Genomic DNA, 21034 nt, shown 5'->3' on the forward strand with positions numbered 1-21034 from the left:
GCTCCGTCAGCGTATCCCGTTAGCGCAGGCGGGGTTACCATACTATTTTCATCCATTGAAAAAAAAAATGGTTGAAGGATGAGCAGCAACGCCCTTCTTAAAACAACACCAAAAGCTAATTCCGGTTTCTTTAATTGGCTTTTAATTTGCTATTTGTTTTTACCATTGTCTTTTATGGTTAAACTCTACAGCTGTTGGTTTTGATTTAGTAAAAATATATAATAATGAATAAATAAATGAATAAATTAATATTTTTCTTGTTCACTGTACTAGGTCAGTCATTTTTAGACAGATACTGTTATGTAAGTTATAATATTATTAGTATGTCTGACTAGGTGGCCGGTATTTCAGATAGATCTGTCTATGCAGTTAAATACATGAATTATTTAATTATAAACATAGCCTATGTCCAGTAGTGGACGGAGGAATGGCTGAAATGATGATAATGATGATGATGATACGGTTTATTTAACCGACTTTAAAAAGGAGGGGTTTACAATTCGGTTGTATTTTTTTTAATGTTTCTTACCTTATAACTTCGTCGTTTATAAAAAAAGGTTTTGAATTTTTTTTTTATATATATGGATTTAGTTTCAGATTGTTCTCACAGTAATTTTATTATGATTTTAATAGTTATTTATTTATATAGCCCAGTAATTTAGTTTTTATTCAGAAATAATTGGTCTTGCCATGATTTAAAATTAAAAGTTTTATATTTGTTACTCTATCAGTTGTAAATCGATTTGAAAAATTCTCTTTTTACCTGAAAGGATATATTTATGGAATTTTTACCACGATCGGTACTGTAGTTTAGTTTTGAAATTATAATAATTGGCTTTGCCATAATTGAAGTTTTTTTTCGTGGATATTATTTCATATTAAGAATAGTAATTTAATAGATGAACGCTATATGCTAAAGCTCTACCTGTTTAAAACTTTCTTACTTTAGCTAGAAATCAATAAAAAAGCTTTAAAATTTTCTCCTTTTTTATTTACATATATTGTGAAAATTAATGAAGTATGTAGGTAACATTTAAGAAAATTGAAGAAGATCATATAGTAAGAGCAATAGAAGACATAAAATATTTTTTAGATAATGCCAGGAACCAATATACTACATTGGCTCCGTTATCACGCAAAAATTATTTCATTAAATTGGACGCGGTTTTCATAGTCGTCTAAGTTAAAATCAAGTGTATGTATTATCTTGATATTATATCTGGAAATAATATATATCGCAATTTCAAAATATATGCGCGTAAAATACGCCAGCAAATATATTTAAATACTATCTTTAAATATATATATAAAACATAAATATAAATAAAAAGAAAAGATTTTATTTTGTTAATGAATAACAAATAATTTGCGTATAATTTGTAATATATTGCATCATAGCAACAATGCTTATTTTTTTTTTGGGTGAAAATGGTATGGTAACCCCGCGTGTGCTAACGGGATACGCTGGCGGAGCATCAGTGGAGGGTGATAGATGAGAGTGAAAACAGACCAGTTAGCCCATCATGATGAATTCATCAGGAATTAACCATGATAGTTTCCAGGGAGAACCGGGAGGAGGTCGACCTGGTTGGGTATATTGCTAGCAATGGGATTCTCAGTCTCCATTACTAACAATCCCTTTCCCCCCAACAATGTCTATTTGCAGCACGTGATACGCCGCTAGGCGGCGCACTGACGCGCTGTGCTGACTGTGAGTGTGTGCAAGGCGAGCAATATTTAGTAATGTTTCAACCACGTTGCAAAACAGTAGTGAAACGTCTTATTTTTTTTATATAAAATCAACATATAAATCTTCAAATAACCATTGAAATATCTCAATATGGAATCGGAATTTTGTAATTCAATAGACGCGCCGTCAAAATGCGATATGTTTACAAAAAGTGAAGATATAATTGAGTTCGTGCATGAAGTGAGGAAGCGGCCATGTTTGTATGATAACACTAAGAGAGATTACTCGAATGTTTGGTATACGAAACCCGCTTGGAAAGAAATATCCCATAAGTTAAATATACCAGGTATATATAATTTTCTTTATTAAAAAGATATATGTTAATACACAGTTGTGTTGTTTTTTTTTATAAAGTAATTAATTTAATAGTTTATTTTAAAATGTCGCGTTGTTTACACATAATTTAAATAAACAATAGGGATTTAACACGATGAAAAAACCTTTGGAAATAAATAGTACATACATACTTGCTTCTTTATTGGTGTTTTAACCATGACGGGGATTGCACCACGTCATGGTTACGTATGGTATGTCTTGATTGTGTATTTAAAATAAAATAGTAATAAATTTATTATAAAGCTATAGTATGTTACATAGATGCTTAGATTATATAGATAGAGTATTGAGTGTCAAGGTCAAAATTTAGTTACCTAAAGTGACATTTGGCTAACTGAATTTTAACACACTTTTTCTAATTTATAAATTAGGAAAAGTGTATTTTACAAGTTATTTTTAAAGATATATTTTATTGATATCATAGAGAGATAAATTTTGCGAGTTTTGATTTTTGGGGTAATCTCCGTTTCTAGTGAGCCGATTTTGAAAATTTTTTTACTATTAAAAAGGTAATTCAATAATATAATTGTATAATAGTAATGTATGAATAAAACTTTATTCTTTATATGCTTAAATACACAATGATAACGATATTATTAATCAATATGTTTAAAAATTATCCATCCTCTAATTCTCATATTAGAATTCCTATTGTAGATGTAATAGTAAAAAACAAATTAATTATTTTTAATTCTAAGTTTTTAAAATATTTTTATATTAAGTCACGTTTGTAATAATTATATTATTATTGCAAAAAATATGTACACAAAATTTATTTTTTATTTTATTTTATTTTATACAAAAAATCCACAGCTCTTAAAAAACAACTTACATGCTTAGTCTCTTATGAATACAGCCAATAACGGATTTTATTTATACATACAAAAATTATAATTCCAAAGCGAGATAGGCAAGTTAGAGTGTGTGCAAGTAAAACCTTTAAAAAACGTTAAATCACCCAAATAGTAAACATGCTTTTTTAATATAACTACAGGATAAATTAAAAAAACATTAAGTGCAAATATTTTTTACTTCTGTCACAAAGTTGTGATTATAATATCACGGGGATGTGATAGCACTAGTGATTCTATGTATGTAAATAAGCACGGGTAGAAGGATGATAGGATAATAATTTTTTGTAAGCGTATTTTATACTTGTACTAGCAGTCTGTCCTGGCTCCGCACGAGTGTAATAATGATGTTAATTAGTAAATTAACCTGCATTACCTGATTGCGTGAAAAAAGTCATGGGCATAAGCTAGTGCTTAATAAAATAGAGTCAAAAACTATTGTATCCTATAATATTTCTATTATTCAATATCAAAAATATTTTGTTCACAGTAATTGACTGTAAAGAAAAATGGAGAAAAATCCGTGTTGCCTACATGAGATCCGTCAAACAAATGCAGAGCGACAACCCACCGAACCGGCCGTACTGGCTGTCCGAACATTTGCAATTTCTAATACCATTCATGCAAATGTACATAAAATCCGGTGACAAATTAAAACATGGTGCGCACAGATCAAGTGTGGACAAGACAAACGGTATAGAGACAACAGTCGTCAAACAAGAGGAAGACAGTGATTCAGAAACTATGGACGATGACATTGAAGAGAATGTAACGACAGAATTTACAAAGGAAGACAATAATGCCAATTGTAGTTCTATTGATTTATTTAATTCGATGAAAACTAAAGTACCATTCATGCAAACGTGCATAAAAACAAGTGACAAATTGAAACATTCAGCGCACAGGTCAAGTGTAGATAAGCCAAACGGTATAGAGACAATAGTTATCAAACAAGAGGATGACAGTGATTTAGAAACTATGGACGATAACATTGAAGAGAATGTAACGACAGAATTTATAAAAGAAGACAACGATGTGAATTGTAGTTCTATTGATTTATTTAATTCGACAGAAACTAAAGTAACAGATAGAGGAGTTAAGCGCCATCAAGATCCAATGGAATACACTCCAAGGAAAATGTTCCTGTTGAGCTTACTACCAGAGATAGAGTCGTTAAGTGAAAAAGAAATGAGGTTCTTTAGAAGAAATATAGTGAATTTAATGGACAATATTTTATGTAAAAGAGACCAAAACAGTTAGTGACGTAAAAACAGTTGATAGATAAATAATGCCTTTTGTATACAATAAAAATAAAGAATTTAAAAATAATAAAAATCTCAAAGTGAGGCAAAGGAAACGACCTCTAAACTTTTTTGTTTTATTTAAATTTTAGGTAGAAGAGGTAGTTTTTTTTTTTATCCAAGCCATATTTTTGAACAGATACATTTGTACGTCATGGTTGTGATTAAATAATGTTATTATCCTTTCACAAAGCTTAAGGCGAAAAAAAATATATTATTATATGTCGACGCTAGCATTGACTCCACAACCTTTCTACTCACATCTAAAAGTAAATAAGTAATTAAATATGAAATAATAATTTTTCACAGAGAAGTAACTTGATAACAAAATTGAATTTAACTTGAAAATAGATTGCAAGCCTTAATATAACTACAATTAGATACAAATTTATAATTCGACTTAATCTTTGTAAACAGTGTGAACAAAATCCTATTAATCCTAGAGACGATGTAGCTTGCATAGTAACTTGCTCGATATGGATTTAAATTAGGCTTTATTAATCTTAATTAACTTCGGCTGAATTTTACTCCAAATTTCTAATAAAATTAGTATAGAAAATAGTATTTCGCATCACTCACCGACCTGGGATGGGTACTGCACGGTACGAGTCGCGGCAGGACAAGACAGCAGGTCAGAATCAGCCACATAGTGACGACACATGAACGGGAGGAACAAGCTTGAAAGTAGCTCAAGTGAAATGAGTAGAGTGTGGGTAATATTGATAATAAACAGTTTTTAGAAAATTTTTTCGCAGCGCCGTATAGTCTCAAACATTGTAGTTTGCATTTTTTTAACCTCGCCTGCTTTATTAGTATACGCTGGTGGGTCATCAGTGAGTGAATGGAAGCAGATCAGTTAGCCCACAGTGACAAATTTCATAAGAATTAATCAAGATGGGTTCCAGGGAAACCGCGTGGGTGTCGCCCTGACAAGATATTACTAGCGATAGAGTTATTAGATCCACAATATTAACGAGTCTTTGCTCCCAGAATTTGTACTATACATATAATAGACAACTAATATACATATTTAAATACTTAAATACATATTTAAATACCTGCAATTGAGGTCGTCGCTCCATCTATATACATAATAAACACCAATATCATTTTAAACAAATATCATTTTTACAAATGCTTGTATTATGCGGGGATCGAAACCGTGATCAGACAGTGATTCCTTTGCGTGTTGTCATAGAATTACCTACGAATAGAAATTGTAACAATAAATAGAATTAAGAAACGCGTTCGGAAGCGTGTTAAGCCGCTATACTACAGGGAGTTAGGGGGGAAGGGATTGTTAGTAATGAGGAGGTTAGTCCTCATTGCTATCAATATATCCTATCACGTCGACCTCCACGCGGTTCCCCCTGGACACTATCGTGACTAATTTATCGTTCAATTCGTCACTATGGGCTAACTGACCTGTCTTCATTCTCACTTATCACCTCTCACTGGTACCCCGCCAGTGTGTACTAATAGCGCAGGCAGGGTTACCATGCCATTTTCATTCATTAAAAAAAAAAAAAAACTACAGATAGTTAATTATTTTATTAGTGACACGTTTGATTTTCATATAAATTGAGGTATTGAATTAACGTCATCTCTCTGTGGTCATTATCTTATATGTGAAATAATCCGTCTGAGATATGTGAAATAATTCTTTAAATTTAATCTCTGACACGTTTGATTTTCATATAAATTGTGGTATTAAATTAATGGTCATTATCTGATATAAGGGCCGATCCTGAGGTGCAATTCTTTAAATTTAATCTCTTAATCTAATATTTTATTATGATAATTTTATGAAATTACTATTTTATGGACCATCATAAATTAAATTTATAATAATTTTAATTTAATTTTGTTAGAAAATAATTTGTATTGGTCCTGCGAATAAAGATTTTGCTGTGATATCAAATTGAAATCTTAATTTGTAATTTTATATTTTAAATAATACCTCAGATAGGATATCATTACGATAAGTATAATTGAATAAAGATTTTTTCTATTTTATTGTATGAAATTTCAGTGTTACGTTCATTGTGACGTTGAATTTTCCGATCACTCTATATGGGATTTAAATTGTTTAACTAATTAACTATAAGCTAGGTACAATAAAATATGTCGCCCGTACGTTACAGCGACATTTATTTATTTTTCTACAAGACTACTCTCTACGATTAAATACAATGTCTCATAACCTACTTGTCTATCTGTCCGTGCGTGGGTTCGTATTCGTAACAACAAGGCCGGGAAAATGAATGTTGACTGACATACTAGTTGAATCGCTGCCGCCGCGACCATTGTTACTACCCAACCCAAACCCCATACAACTACACCGCATCAAAAATAACACAACACCAAAATGCACATAATCCATTGCTGCTAATGTACATTCAAAAATTGCATTTAATGTTACCAAGCAATGAATGTGTTATAACGAAAAGTAACGTGAAAGTAGGTCGTATGGTGCGAGCAGTAAACGCGGGACTCGTCGAGCCATATCGCGAGGCAAACGGGGAGCGGGGCGATGAGCGAAGAGGATGGCGATACGACGCAGCGGGAGCGGGAGCGAGGGAAGTAGCGGACGCATGGTAGGGGCGAGGGCGGGCGACCGCTCAGTTTCGAGCCGCGCGTCTCTCATATCGCCCGTCGTCGCTGTCCGCTCCCGCGTGCGCGCCCGCTCCGCGATGAAATCCAAAATAAAAAAAGGCAAGAGGGCCAAAAACATGGACTTGCTTATAGCCGCTGTGCAAGCTAGGGAGTGTTTGTGGGACAAAAGCTATAGAGGGCATCGGAATCGGTTTAAATTGGAGCGTTATTGGAACGAAGTAGCTGCCGAAGTGGGCACATCGAGTGAGTGATCGAATCGAGCGAGTGAACGTCGGCGTTCGTCCCGCGGCCGCGGCCATGTTGCTTGATAACGTATTGTATTTTTGTTTGTTGCTCCACGCAGTTTTCTGCGCACTTGCAATAAAAACATCATTGTCGGCCATTGCGATCTTGATTGCGAATAAATTAATCGCAATGAAATTAAATGGCGGGCCATAACGTTCGACGTTTGTTCTATATGATGATTTTTTTAATGTATTTTAGTCGAATTATATTTATGTAGTTCCTTTAGATCCCTAGTATAAATACATTATAATACTTACTAGTAGTTAAAAATCTGTATTTAGTACTTTTATGTCTGAAAGATAGAGCATTGAAAATATCAATAGGTATTACTTTTAATAAAACCAACTTTAAACTACTTACCTAGTAGATTGGTATTCGCCTATTTTGAAACTGAACCTTTCCGTATATTGGCAAGTTCTAATGAAAAAAGAACGTCAATGTATATAAATACTTAAGTAACTGAGTTTATATTGAGAGCTTAAATGATAGAGTTATTAATGAAAAAAAAATATTTTAGGCATAATTCTAGACGCATTTGTAATATAAATTATGGTAGCAAATCGTAGCACGACACGGCACGTTTTTGTTGTCACAGTATGATAGGAAATAAAAATGTATTGTAATGCACTTGTAACCTACCTTAAATATTTATTTGATCAACTGGTTGATCTTTACGGTCTCCAAATACGTTCACCCAGTAAAGCATCAATACAATAACAAATATTGTATAACTAACATTTTATATTTTAATTATGTGAACATAAACACTCAATGGCTATCTAACGAAACTCCAGCAAGTTGGAGGTAAATACATAAAGGCACACAGCATGACGTTATCGTCGCCAAGAATTTAAGTCTTCATACAGGCACTTACATACTATACTTATTTGTCTTTCCTATTATAGATATTGTGATGATAAAGTCGTGCCGTATCGTGCTACGATAAATTATGAAGGCGCTCAAGCATTTTCGTATTTTTGGTCTGTCGATACCCTTACAGACAGTTGTTATAGTTGGGGTGTAAGGATAGGTGCACTATTGAAAAGCTCAAAAATAAAATTACAAATGAATTAGGACAGAAAATTTTTGACGATTTTTCGATGTCTTGATAACGCCCTTTTTTATGCGCCTATCCGATAGGTTTCCTCGAGAGGATCAACTTTGATCATATGTCATTTTTTCGTGCGCTATTCCGTTTCTGAGTTACAGTAAATCGTAATGTTTGGGCCTCTATAACTTGGAAACGAGGCGGTGCACGAGAAAATGACATAGGATTAAAGATGATCCTCTCGAGGAACCCTATCCGATAGGCACATTAAAAGAGGTCATGGTAATAGGGTATCATGATATAGAAAAATACATCAAACATTTCTGTCCTTGGCCTATAATGTTCTTAAGGGTATACTCTAATCGCTCTTTTATTATAGGTGTTATAAAAAAAAAAAATAACAAGTATTCAGTAATGTAGAAAAATATAGGTTCGTATGTTGATTCAATTCTAAGGGTATGATTTCAAAATACGCAACCCATTTTCAGGTCTCAATTGTAGAAAAAGATGGAAGAATCTGAAAGACCAATGCCGGAAAGAGATGAAAAAGAACTCAACCGAATCCGAGTGGCCGCACTTCCAGAAGTTAAAGTTCATCCACCATCAATTTTTGGCTGAAAACGAAGAAGGCGAAGAGGATACGGCAGATGAAGTTTTCAATTCGCTGGACGAGTCAATAAAGAGGCCAAAACTCGGTTACACAATGAGGAAAAAGTTGCTAATGAACAAAAGGCGCACTATAGACGTTGATATGCACAAGTTAATAGATTTAGTACAAGCGAGAGACATAATATGGAATAGGCAGTTGAAAGGTCACCATAATTGGTACAAATTGGATGAAAGTTGGAAGGAGATCGCCGTAGAATTGGGAGTAACACGTAAGTTTCGATTTGTTAACAGACTGCAGGAATATTTTATTTAAAGTTTAATATAACTGGATGACGGGAATTAGGTTTTTTCAACTTATCATGTCGAATACTTCCGGATTAAGTAGAAACAATTAACGGAAACGACGAACACTAAACTGGGAAAATGTTTCAATATTTTGTTTTAGAGTTTATAAAGCAAGCTTTTAAATGGATAAAATAGCACGATCCTAATAATGTAGTTTTAAAGTGTGTTTTTTTTATACTACTATGATGGCAAACAGGCATACAACCCGACTTATGGTAAACAGGGTTATTTTAGCCTATGAATGCTTGTAACACCAGAAATGTCACGCGCGCATTACCAACCCTTAAGTAATCTTAATACGCCGTTTTTTAAAGAACTCTGTGCTGTAGTTTCTAGGTAAAGACTTAGTAGGAAGATCATTCCATAACCTGAGTGTTCGCAGGAGGAAGCTTCTCTAATTTATTGTATTTAATGGAATGTATATAATAGCTTATTAAGTATTATTGAAAAGACGTAATCTGGAAAAGTTTTAAAGTGGCTATTGCTAGAAGTATCGTGTATATCTCTATTTATAGGTATCTTTTTTTTTTTTCAAATACAGATAGTAAAATTTTAAACGATGTTGATTCAAGTTGTGTGTAAGAGGTGACTTACGTATAGCGGCAAGACTATCTATTGTTATAAATTTTCTGATAGGATTATACTTCTGTTTTCATTTCTAGTGAGCAATAAAGAGTTTTATTATTAACGCTTATGCACTTTAGTTATGGAAGACGTTATATCGTTCAATTCATATATTTCATTGTATATTTTACAGTTTTCATGTCCCTAATTTTAACTTGATTTTATCATAATCATATCAGCCGTTAACTGTCCACTGATAAGTAGTTTTGCCAGTAGTAACCACGCTTGGCAGGCGGATGGGCAGTCGCAGTTAAGCTTATCCAAAGCTTAACTGCGACTGCCTATCCGCCTGTGAAGCGTGTTTAAAGAGGATGCCCATCCCTCGACCAATTCTAATAAATAAATTCCTTTAGTCACCGCTTACAATACCCAGAGGAAAGGGAGGGATAGTTCATTCCATGCAGGGCTCACACGGGCCGATAACTCAATTTATAATTACGAAATTACTTGTTGTAATTTTGCTCGAATACTTAGGACTGAGAACAGCAGTTCTCCTCTCTCCTTTCCGTAACAGCAGTGTCCCCCCCCCGCTCATTTCTTTTCCCACATAAGTCCCTTTTTCCTCTTATTTACTAATTTTCCAACGTTCCCTTCCTTTTTTTTATCAATCCTTTTCTCCATACCGTAGGTGGCGGAAACCACCAACAAATGCGTTCCCTAAGAGGGTTGACGTCAGGCAAGCCGACGTCAACCCTCCGACTGGCCGGTCGTAAAACTATAAGCAAAATCTTTTTGTAATATAAATAAAAAACATATTACATCGATCCCAAATAATAATTGGGATAAGTGTAGGAAGATGGTGGAAGGACTGAGAACGACATAAGCTACTTTTTATCCTGATCAGTATTAGTAGATATTTCAGACTAAGATTTCAGACTTGAACTAAATTAAAGGTATAATTGTATATAAAAAAAAAAAAACGTGGGAACATTGTCGTTAGGATCCAATTTCAAAATTCCAATTGCAATTACAAGACATTCGTTATGATTAATCATTTTTTATTAAAATAAAATATCTATATAATAATACATCGATGCACAGAAAGTTTATTATGAAGAATGATTTAGCCATTGATTGAATGTGGCTACTATATCACAGACAGAGATATGCAAACAAGAACTCCAAACTTAGAACATTATGTTAATTAACTTTTAACATCAAAAGTTCATCTGTACATTAGTAGATATCCATCAAAAGTTAATTAAAACAATGTAAAGACAAATTTACAAACTTGAAAATTTGCACAGAATTTCGAAAAGCAACAGAAAGTAGTATGTATCATTTCGGATCGGTGAATAATTTTCCTTATAAATCTTGTTTTAGGTGACGAAGCTAGACTCAAATGGAAGTACCTTAGGGACCAAGCGAGAAAAGAGATCAGAAAGCAAGGCTCCGAATGGGAATACCTGCCAAAACTGCAGTTCCTCACAAACCAGTTCAACGACTACGAAGAAACTGAACTGCAAGACCAAGACGTAGACCAGGATGACCACTTCAGTCAGGATTTTGAGCCTGATCAGAGCAGCAGTTACTATATAGAGCCAGTTGCTAATGACGTTAGCGTGAAAGAGGATGAATTTGATGAGTTCGATACAAAACCGATTATAATGGAGACAGACTTCTATGATGATGATGATGAAGCCCAAAAATCTACTGGCAACGGAGGATCTAGTGAACCAACTAAAGATGAAGATGTAGGTTTCTTCAATAGCCTTCTTCCACATGTGAAAAAGTTGGGTCCTGCCAAGAAATTAATGTTAAGAATGAAGATCCAAGAGCTGGTATATAATACAGTGTACAGTGAATAGTGAGGTACATAATGTAATTAATGGTACATGGCAGTAGGTAAAGGAGGTCCTGGGGCAAATTAAGGATGAATTTCATCAAATAAAGAAATAGTGAAGTCGGTGAAGTTCATCCTTAACTTAGGATATGACGTACTTTCATGAGGTTTCCTAAAACACATCTCAGGTCAACTTAGTTTAGATCGGATAATTTATACAGATAGTGTATTTACTATTATTATATTTTTTTATGCAACTTAGAATGGTAAACAAGCTGACGGTCCACCTGATGGGAAGTGGGAAGTGGTAACCGTCGCCTATAGACATGAGCAGTACCATGCACATAATAAAGTATACTGTTTCGCCAATGATACCCGCCATGCGTTGCCATCCCTGAGGACTCAGGTGTTATTCCTCTGTACCTTGTAAATTCACTGCCATATCCCACCCTTCAAACCTATAATAGTGGATAATGGATTGATGATTAATAGTAGAGTAATGTAGTTAATCAATCAATAAAAAAAAAATACTATAAGTAAACATGACATCACATTTTTTTGTTACTTGAGTATTTAATAGTATTAATAAAAATTAAATGTTGTTTTATTAATAAAGTACAATAAAGTGTATTAATAAAGTACATCACACACATCAAGCATAATAATGGTTGGACTGATTCGAATAATTTTTATTTAATATTCTTAATAAATATATTTCGATTGAGGGTTTTAAGAGAAAAAAAAAAGATTGTAATTAGAACAGGCCAGTATCTGTGGAGTCAGTAATCGAAACGTATTAAAAACACCGGCTGTGAACGAAGTGACAAATACTCCTGTAAAATATATTGATCACTGTTTAAAAAGTGTTACTCTAGCTCTCGATTGGAACCTAGGACCTCACGATGTCTTTCCCGATTACATTTAACCAAAATGAGTATATTTTCACTGGCTGTTTAATAATACTCGTCTTTTAGAAAGAATTCGTATTACTGAACGTAAAGAATTTGATGATTTTTTTTTATAATTTTTACATTATACACTTTCAATCTATTTTTTACTATTTTCATTCATTAAATTGATAAACTATCAATTGAATAAATGTAAAAAATCATTTATTTCATTCGATTCATTCATCTTGCGATCAGTTATGAAAAGTGGTTTAAAATGAGATTGTATAACATTGGTTGACTATTTTCAATATAAATTAACATTATTCTTAGATCCTCGACTTTTATATATATCTATAATTTGTAGTTTATTAGTCAGTGTCTTTCTTATTTCATATAGTTATTGGAAAGCATAAATAGATATTATAAAAAATTTGATTTTGTTTTTGTATATTTCGTAAAATTTTATGATAATTTGCATGCTGTAAAGAATCTTTTTTTGTGTCTATAACGAGATTCATATAATATATTATACAATAAATAAGGCAAAAGCGAAGGAATAAGTATGTAAATTAGATATTTTGCCATTTATTATTATCGCTTGCATTACACAACAAGTGTGAAATTCATTCAGTCATTTAAACAATATAGACAAGTTTTTCATAACCTAAGAACGCTAACTTATTTTATATTATTCTTGGTTAATTAAGTCTAATTATTTTATCACTGATTTCTGAGTCAGTAATGTAATCGCTCAGTTGTGGTTGGATTATGTAAATCAGTTATAAACAACTAAATTTTAAATATAGATTTAACTGTCAATTGGTGCTTTCCTAATGTGACAATTCCAATTTCATTCATTCGTTGAATTTTTATGATGAGAATTGAGATCAAATGGGAATTGGTAACGACTGAGTTACATAATCTAATCGCTGATGGCAATTAGTAACCGTTGCTTATAGATTTAGACCAGAACATCACTATTAATATCACAAAATACTTAGAAAATGCAATGTATATATGCCTAATATATATGCCTAATATATATGTTTAATTTACTTTTTTTTTTTAAATAATAAAAGTTAATCAGTAACTGTAGTAAATAACTTGTAAATGATAATACGATTCGGAAGGTAACAACTGAGTTACATAATCTAATCGCTGATGGGAATTAGTAACCGTCGCTTATAGATTTAGACTAGAACACCACCATAAACATCACAAAATACTAATAAAATGCAATGTATATATTTATAATATATATTTGTTTTAATAATAAAAGTACATCTTTAGCTCTAGTAAATATTTTGTAAATGATTATATAATTCGGATGGTAACAACTGAGTTATAATATAATCTATTCGCTGATGGGAATTAGTAACCGTCGCTTATAAGATTTACTCCGTTATTCATAAAAATTAAAGCTTTTTACAAACCTATTTTAACTAATATACTGTTTTGTCATTCTTTTTTAAATTTGGAACTTAGTGTATTAGAAAGAGACAAGACAGTTCAATAGCTAAAGTAGGCTTATGAGAGGTTTGATGTTTTTGTGTAAAAGGAGGTTAGACTAGAACATTAACATGTACATTACAAAATACTGATAAAATGCGATATGTATATGCCTAATATATATTTATTTTAATAATAAAAGTACATCACTAGCTCTAGTAAATAATTTGTAAATGATAATATCTATCAATATCTGATAATAGAGTCAATTCCGAAACACTATTTTATTCCATTCTCTGTCTAAAATTTTTATTTCAATTTGATATTATAGTAAAATGATTATTCTAAGGACCAGTATAGTTTTTTTTTTAGTAGAATTGCATTACAATTGTTTCATAATTGATTATTAATGGTCCATGCCATAATAGTTTTGTTAAAGCATTAAATTGAAATTTGGGCAAGGGATGGGCAGCAGCGCCCCTCTTAAAACATCTCTAAAGCCTAACTGCAGTTGTCAATCCGCCTGCTAAGCGTGGCAACTACTGGCAAAACCCCCCCAAGGGAGTGGTTTATTTTCAGCAGTGGATAGTTAAAGGCTGATATGATGATGATTAAATTAAAATTGTAAATTTAGAGAAAAACTATGGAATAATCTGGAATGTTTCGGAATTGGCTTTAATGTAAATGGCGTTTAATATGTAAGTTGTATATAAGTATTCCTTTGGCTGCCTTTTATAACTATATTTTGTAAGTTTTACTCATATAAGTACATTGTGTATTTATCGTTAATTAATTAACTAAAAAACAGTTAACAAGATCGATTAATAATGTAAGTAAGTTTCGTAAGTTAATTAAATTATTTAGTTAATGTTTAGTTACAAGGGTCATGTCAAAATTAAATTTATTTAATAAGGGTTATACAAAAGCTCTCCTAAATAGTTACTTGTGATTATATTGTAGTTTCGAAGCATTTCTTTCTTTTTTCATTTAAGAGATTCCTCTTGTCGGTGCAACTAATTCATGCATTTTCTTCCAATTCACGTAGAAACGTCGGCAATAAAGAAGCAGGTATATAGGTACTATTTACCTGTAAAAACTTTTACATCGCATTAAGTTCCGATTGTGTATAAAATATGTGTAAACAACGCGAAAGTTGAAAATTAACTAATAATTTATTAACCTTCCTGTAGTTTCCACACTTGGCAGGCGAATTAGCAACCACAATTAGTCTTTGGTGATGTTTTAAGAGGGACGCTGCCGCCCATCCCTCGACCATTTTCAAGTTAGATCCTCAGAAATACAACAGTGATTATTATTGTTATTTCAACCGTTAACTGTCCACTGCTGAATGTAAGCCTTCCCCATAAAGGGAGTTTTGCTAGTAGTTGCGACGCTTGGCAGGTGGATTGGCAACTGCAGTTAGGCTTCGTTTTTGGTCGGCAATGCACGCGTAATACCTCTGGTATTGCAGGTGTTCATAGGCTACGGTAACCGCTTACCATCAGGTGGGCCGTATGCTTGTTTGCCACCTCAGTGGTATAAAAAAAAGTATAGTAGTTGCCACGCTTGGCAGGCGAGTTGGCAACCGCAGTAAGGTTTTAGAGATGTTTTAAGAGGGTCGCTGCTGCCCTCCGTTAGTCGCCTCTTACGACACCGATGAGTAAGGGACGGGTGGCCCATTCTATGCCGGGACCACACGGCGGAATATAATACTTATCTGAGTAAAATTTATATGTGTAAAACTGTATCTTTAGTGTTTATAGATTAGTAACTCACAATTTAGAATACCTGATACCTGTATTAGACTAAGACAATGTAAAGACTGCCTAAGTATTTCACATCGTATCGTAATGATTCAAGTAGTGTAATCTCCATTTTAAGTCTTAAGTACATTATTTAAAGTTTAAAATAAATAAAAAAAAAAAACAGATATACATATAGTTGTTTTAATTTTTTTAAATAAGTCGGCATTCCTATTATATATTCTATTATATATTCCAATGCCGGAGAAAGACTTTGTATAAAAGTCGGTTGCTTGGGCTTCTCTGTCCCATTATGCATGGCTGTGTTTCGATTTGAAAGGTGGGATATGGCAGTGAATTTACAGAGTACAGATAAATAACATCCGAGTCCTCAGGAATGCCAACGCATGGGGGCTATCATGGGCGAAACAGTATACTCTGTTATGTCCATGGTACTGTTCATGTCTATAGGCGACGGTTATCACTTTCCATCAGGTGGACCGTCTGCTTGTTTGCCTTTCTAAGTTGCTAAGTAATATATATATATATATATATATATATATATGTAATTTTATTTAAAAGTATTATTAAGTTTTAAATAAAATTATAAGGCACATTTTACCTTGATATAGACTAGCTAACGAAATGCATAATTTTGTTTAAAACTTTGCTCATAACAAACTACACCTAATGATGACCTAAATACAGATGTATTTAGCTTATTACATCATTATTGACTGTTTTGACTTGACCCGTAAGCGTTATGTTATTGTTTACAAAACTCACCCAGAATATACGAGTTCTGAAAACTGCCTGTACACGTACTCGTTCGTTTACATTCAGAACCACTTTAATTAATTATTGTTGACAACAAAATTGCTTTAGAAATATTAAGCAGACTAGTGGTTGCCCAAGAAGGGGAAAAATGTTAGGACACTTGATACGACACGACGAACTTATGAACATTATAATAGAAGGTAAGATAGAAGGAAGAAGGGGGAGAGGGAGACCGAGACATAGTTACATTAGGCAGATCAAGGAAGGAGTTGGTGTCGTGTCGTATCAAGAGGTGAAGAGACTCGCTGAAAATCGTAGTGAGGTGAGTGGCAAGAGCTCCACCGACAAGAGCGTAGCTCTTAAATAGGATAGATAGATAGATAGATAGTGGTTGCCCACTGGTCGGTATACGATCATAACGCATTCTGTAAGAAATGAATTCATTATGGTTGTTCGACATCCAGTAAGACTAACTAAATAATATGAAAGAGGGGGGAAAGGGATTGTTAGTAATGGAGACTGAGAATCCCATTGCTAGCAATATATCCAACCAGGTCGACCTCCTCCCGGTTCTCCCTGGAAACTATCATGGTTAATTCCTGATGAATTCATCATGATGGGCTAACCGGCCCGTTTTCATTCTCATCTATCACCCTTCACTGGTGCTCCGCCAGCGTATCCCATTAGCGCAGGCGGGGTTACCATACCATTTTCACCCATCAAAAAACCAATCAACTATCTGGACGAGTGGCGGTCCTCCACCGTGCGTTTTTCAAGACACTTTCTCCCACGCACAACCACTCTTTGGAATCAACTTCCAGTAGCAGTATTTCCGAACCAATACGACAACATAACCTTCAAGAAAAGAGCATATTCCTTTTTAAAAGGCCGGCAGCACACCTGCAATGCCGTAGGTGTTGTGGGTGACCATAGGCGGCGGTAGTCACTTACCATCAGGAGAGCCGCGTGCTCGATTGCCCCCCGTGTTGTAAAAAAAAACCTTTGGGTTGAGGAGAAAAGAAAGAAGACGGTAGTTATTATAGTCAGGTAGTTATATAAAAATGCTTTTACACATACACAACTTAGTTGTGTTTTTTTTTGTATACATATGTATAATTTTCAATAGACTTAAAACAGAGGTTCACATTTCGCTTGAATTTTTTTTTCAGATTGGTCTCATAGAAATATAAGGAAAACAGTTTAGTATTTTTGTTTTTAAATCAAAATATGTGAACATCTTAAATTTACACGAGGTAATAAATTTTGAAAATACATCGATAATTATTTTTGCAACTGTGTTTATTCTCGTGTTGGTATTTAAATAAATTTGTTGTACATAATTAGAATATTTGTTTTTTTTTTCTTCTATTCAAATTATTAGTAATCTTACTAAAATTATAAAATTGAAATTGATATTTAAGAAAAAATAATATGAAGGTTCTTAATACTCGTAAGAGCAATAGAAGCTGTAATAATAATTTTGTCTGTCTGTCTCTTTGTCTTTTTTTTTATACAACTTAGAATGGCAAACAACCTGACGGCCCACCTTATGGAAAGTGGTAACCGTCGCCTATAGACATGAACAGTACCATGGAAATAACAGAGTATACTGTTTTGCCCATGATACTCCCATTCGTTGCCATTCCTGAGGACTCAGGTGTTATTCCTCTGTACCCAGTAAATTCACGCCATATCCTACCCTTCAAACCGAAACACAGCCATGCAAACACAATTGCTTCACGGTTGAAACACGAATGGAACAGAGGTACCCAAGCAATCGACTTTTGTACAAAGTCTCCCTCTGGTATGTTTATTCCGCTATCATACAAAAACTACTGCACCTTCTTGGAAGCAGCTTCCAAAGTTGTATTCCTGAAGGTCTAATTTAAAAAGTGGTGTATTTTTCAGTTTGATACACTGTCTAGAAGTTTCCTACTTCTGAAATCAAAGGACAAAAAGGTAGTATGAAATAAATTTGTAAATAAACGATGTATGTAAATAAAAGAATAAAAAAACTGATATAATACTATTTTTTTTATAAATCTTATACTATTTTTTAGAAATTAAATCCAATATTTTTAGATTTTTGTCTATTTGTTTCAGTATCACGCAAAAACTGCGCTCGGACTGAATACAGTTTTTTTATGGTTTAGATTTGTTAGTAGGCAGCAAATTAATATAAAATCTGATAATGGCATATTAGTGATCTTAATAACAGCAATGGAAATGAAAACAATAAATTTAAAAATTTTTGTTAATCTCATGATCTGTATGTTTGTTCAGGTATCGTAAAACACTATTACATCAATAGTTTTCACAGTTATGCATCTAAAGATTCAATTTAAAATATGGTGTATATTTTATTTTACAAATCCACGCTTACGAAGTCGCGGGCTAATGCTAGTTCATTATAATAAAGATAATTTATGAAATAATATGTTACCATCGACTTGTTAAAAGCATTCCATACGAATTCCTTATTTCTGTCAATACAATCATGACGGTAGTGATTTCATCGAGTGATCTTAATGATTCGGTTGCCATTCGATTCGATTCGCAAGTGCAAGCTATATAGTTGGATTTATTCGCGGGTTTTCGTACAATCGATATCGGTATGCATATCTTTATTTCAAGTTCGTTCACCTTCCGAGTAATTCTATGTTGCGAGATTATGACGCAGAAGCGATAGAGACATCTGTGTCATTTTTTTTTTATTTAACATTGACTGGCAAACAAGGTGACGGCCCACCTGATAAATGTGGTAACCGTCGTTTATAGACATGTGTTACATATATAAAGAGTATGTGACCTAAGACAATAAGGTCGTAGGTAGACAATATAATCTACCTACGACCTAATCATTATAATGATGTTTAATATTCCTAGTTCATTAGTAAATCATTATATATATATATATATATATATATATATATATATATATATATATATACATATATATATATATATATATACATATATATATATATATATATATATATATATATATATATATATATATATATATATATATATATACATATACATATACATATATATATATGGACGATTTCTAATAATAAAGTTGAATTCAACTGTGTTTTACCCTGCTCCATAACACATAAACGGCGTCATGGATATCAGAGGATACTCTTTTGTATATGTTCAATGTAAATTATGTACAATATAGATTTTAACAGCAACAAGAATAACAACACTGTAACATCCATAGCCAAGTAGCGCCTTATGTGTGGCCATTTCAGAAAATTAATGTGTTATGAGGAAAATTATCTAATTGGCTGCTTTATATTATATTAAGACAAATAGTATATTTTTATAAATGCTTCTAAAAATATCCTACTTAACCTTTTTAAAATGAATTTTCTAATTGGTGACACACACACATCACATGTCTATAGGAGATTATCACTTTTTATCAGGTAGTGTGGAGTATTGCTGTCACTTATGGGCGGAAGCACCTAAATACCAGCTTGAACCCTTCGACTCGTTGCAGCGACGAGCTATGAGAATTGCCGATGATCCCAGGCTTACAAGCGGTATCGAACCCTTAAGACTTAGAAGTGATTTTGCTTCTGTAGTGGGTAGCACTGTTATTAATAATTGGAGGGCAGTTACAAAATAAAGTGTGTTGTATATTGAACGCTCGCCTGTGATTTATCCCGCTACTATAAAATATTACATTGGCGACGAAATTAAAGTCAAAACTTACGCGGAAGTGCAAAACTATATTTAAAAAGACGGAGAATAATATAATTTTAGAAAAAAATGTCAGTAGGCAAAGTCAGTGAATTCAATGTTGGAAATGGCTCGTGGTCGGCATACGTGGAAAGATTGAATATGTATTTTGTTGCAAATGAGGTGAAACCGGAATTAAAATTACCGACACTGATATCAGTGATGGGTGATGAAGCTTACGAATTGTTATCAAATCTCGCAGATCCAAGGAAACCATCGGACTTAACCTACAAGGATGCAGTGGAATTATTACGTCAGCATCTGCAACCAACACCGTCAGTGCTCGCTGAAAGACATCGATTTAGACAGCGTCGTCAAGGTGTCGACGAAAACATCACTAGTTACGTGGCTGAATTAAAAAAACTCGCACGACACTGTCAGTTTAAAGATCTAGAGGAAAACCTAAGAGATCAATTAGTATGTGGTTTAAGAAGCGATATTATACGACAGAGATTATTCGCAGAAGACGACAAATTACTGACATATCATTCGGCAGTCAGGATAGCAACATCACTAGAGGCAGCGGAGCGCGACGCGGCAGCAGTGGAATTAAAATCAGCTGGGTGCGAGGTTTTAAACCTTGCGGACGACGGAGGAGCCCCACCAGTGCATTCGATGCAGGGGCGATTTAGAAGAGGATCACATAGCACACGTGACGGACAGCGCGGCGGCGGAGGTCGGCCGGCAAACACCGCGCGGAGCGGAACAGTCGGATCACAGACTGGGGTCAACGGCACCGGTGGCTGGGAGCGTAATTGTCGTGGTTGTGGAGCGGCTGACCATTATTATACAGTGTGTCGATTCCGCGATTATACATGCAGCAGATGCAGGCGCATCGGACACCTACGTCGGGTATGCCCGGAACGTAGCGGCAG

General features: G+C 33.6%; 3 protein-coding genes across 5 annotated transcripts in view; 2 read left to right on the forward strand and 1 right to left on the reverse strand.

Annotated features, from left to right (window-relative positions):
• The window catches only part of LOC113519415 (uncharacterized), a 67980-nt gene that overhangs the window by 16777 nt on the left and 30169 nt on the right, over nt 1-21034 (reverse strand). Inside the window, exon 1 of one of the 3 annotated variants that reach the window (XM_026904517.3) lies at nt 7779-7934. The exons of 1 other annotated variant lie outside the window; for it this stretch is intronic. The gene's annotated coding sequence lies outside the window, so the exon portion shown is untranslated. Of the gene's footprint in view, nt 1-7499; nt 7580-7778; nt 7935-21034 lie in introns of those variants that run through there. One more of the 3 variants, XM_031909605.2, reaches the window with a different exon arrangement.
• LOC113519364 (uncharacterized) lies at nt 1725-4313 on the forward strand. The gene is made up of 2 exons (XM_026904424.3): nt 1725-2036; nt 3428-4313. Exons 1-2 carry the CDS (start codon nt 1841-1843, stop codon nt 4195-4197), a joined length of 966 nt encoding a protein of 321 aa, XP_026760225.2. The 5' UTR covers nt 1725-1840; the 3' UTR covers nt 4198-4313.
• Nucleotides 6770-12598, forward strand: LOC113519416 (uncharacterized). Its single transcript, XM_026904518.3, has 3 exons — nt 6770-7097; nt 8676-9065; nt 11089-12598. Exons 1-3 carry the CDS (start codon nt 6785-6787, stop codon nt 11571-11573), a joined length of 1188 nt encoding a protein of 395 aa, XP_026760319.3. The 5' UTR covers nt 6770-6784; the 3' UTR covers nt 11574-12598.

This window comes from Galleria mellonella, unplaced genomic scaffold (assembly GCF_026898425.1).
Source record: "Galleria mellonella isolate WM207_F2 unplaced genomic scaffold, CSIRO_AGI_GalMel_v1 utg352, whole genome shotgun sequence".
NCBI lineage: Eukaryota > Metazoa > Arthropoda > Insecta > Lepidoptera > Pyralidae > Galleria > Galleria mellonella.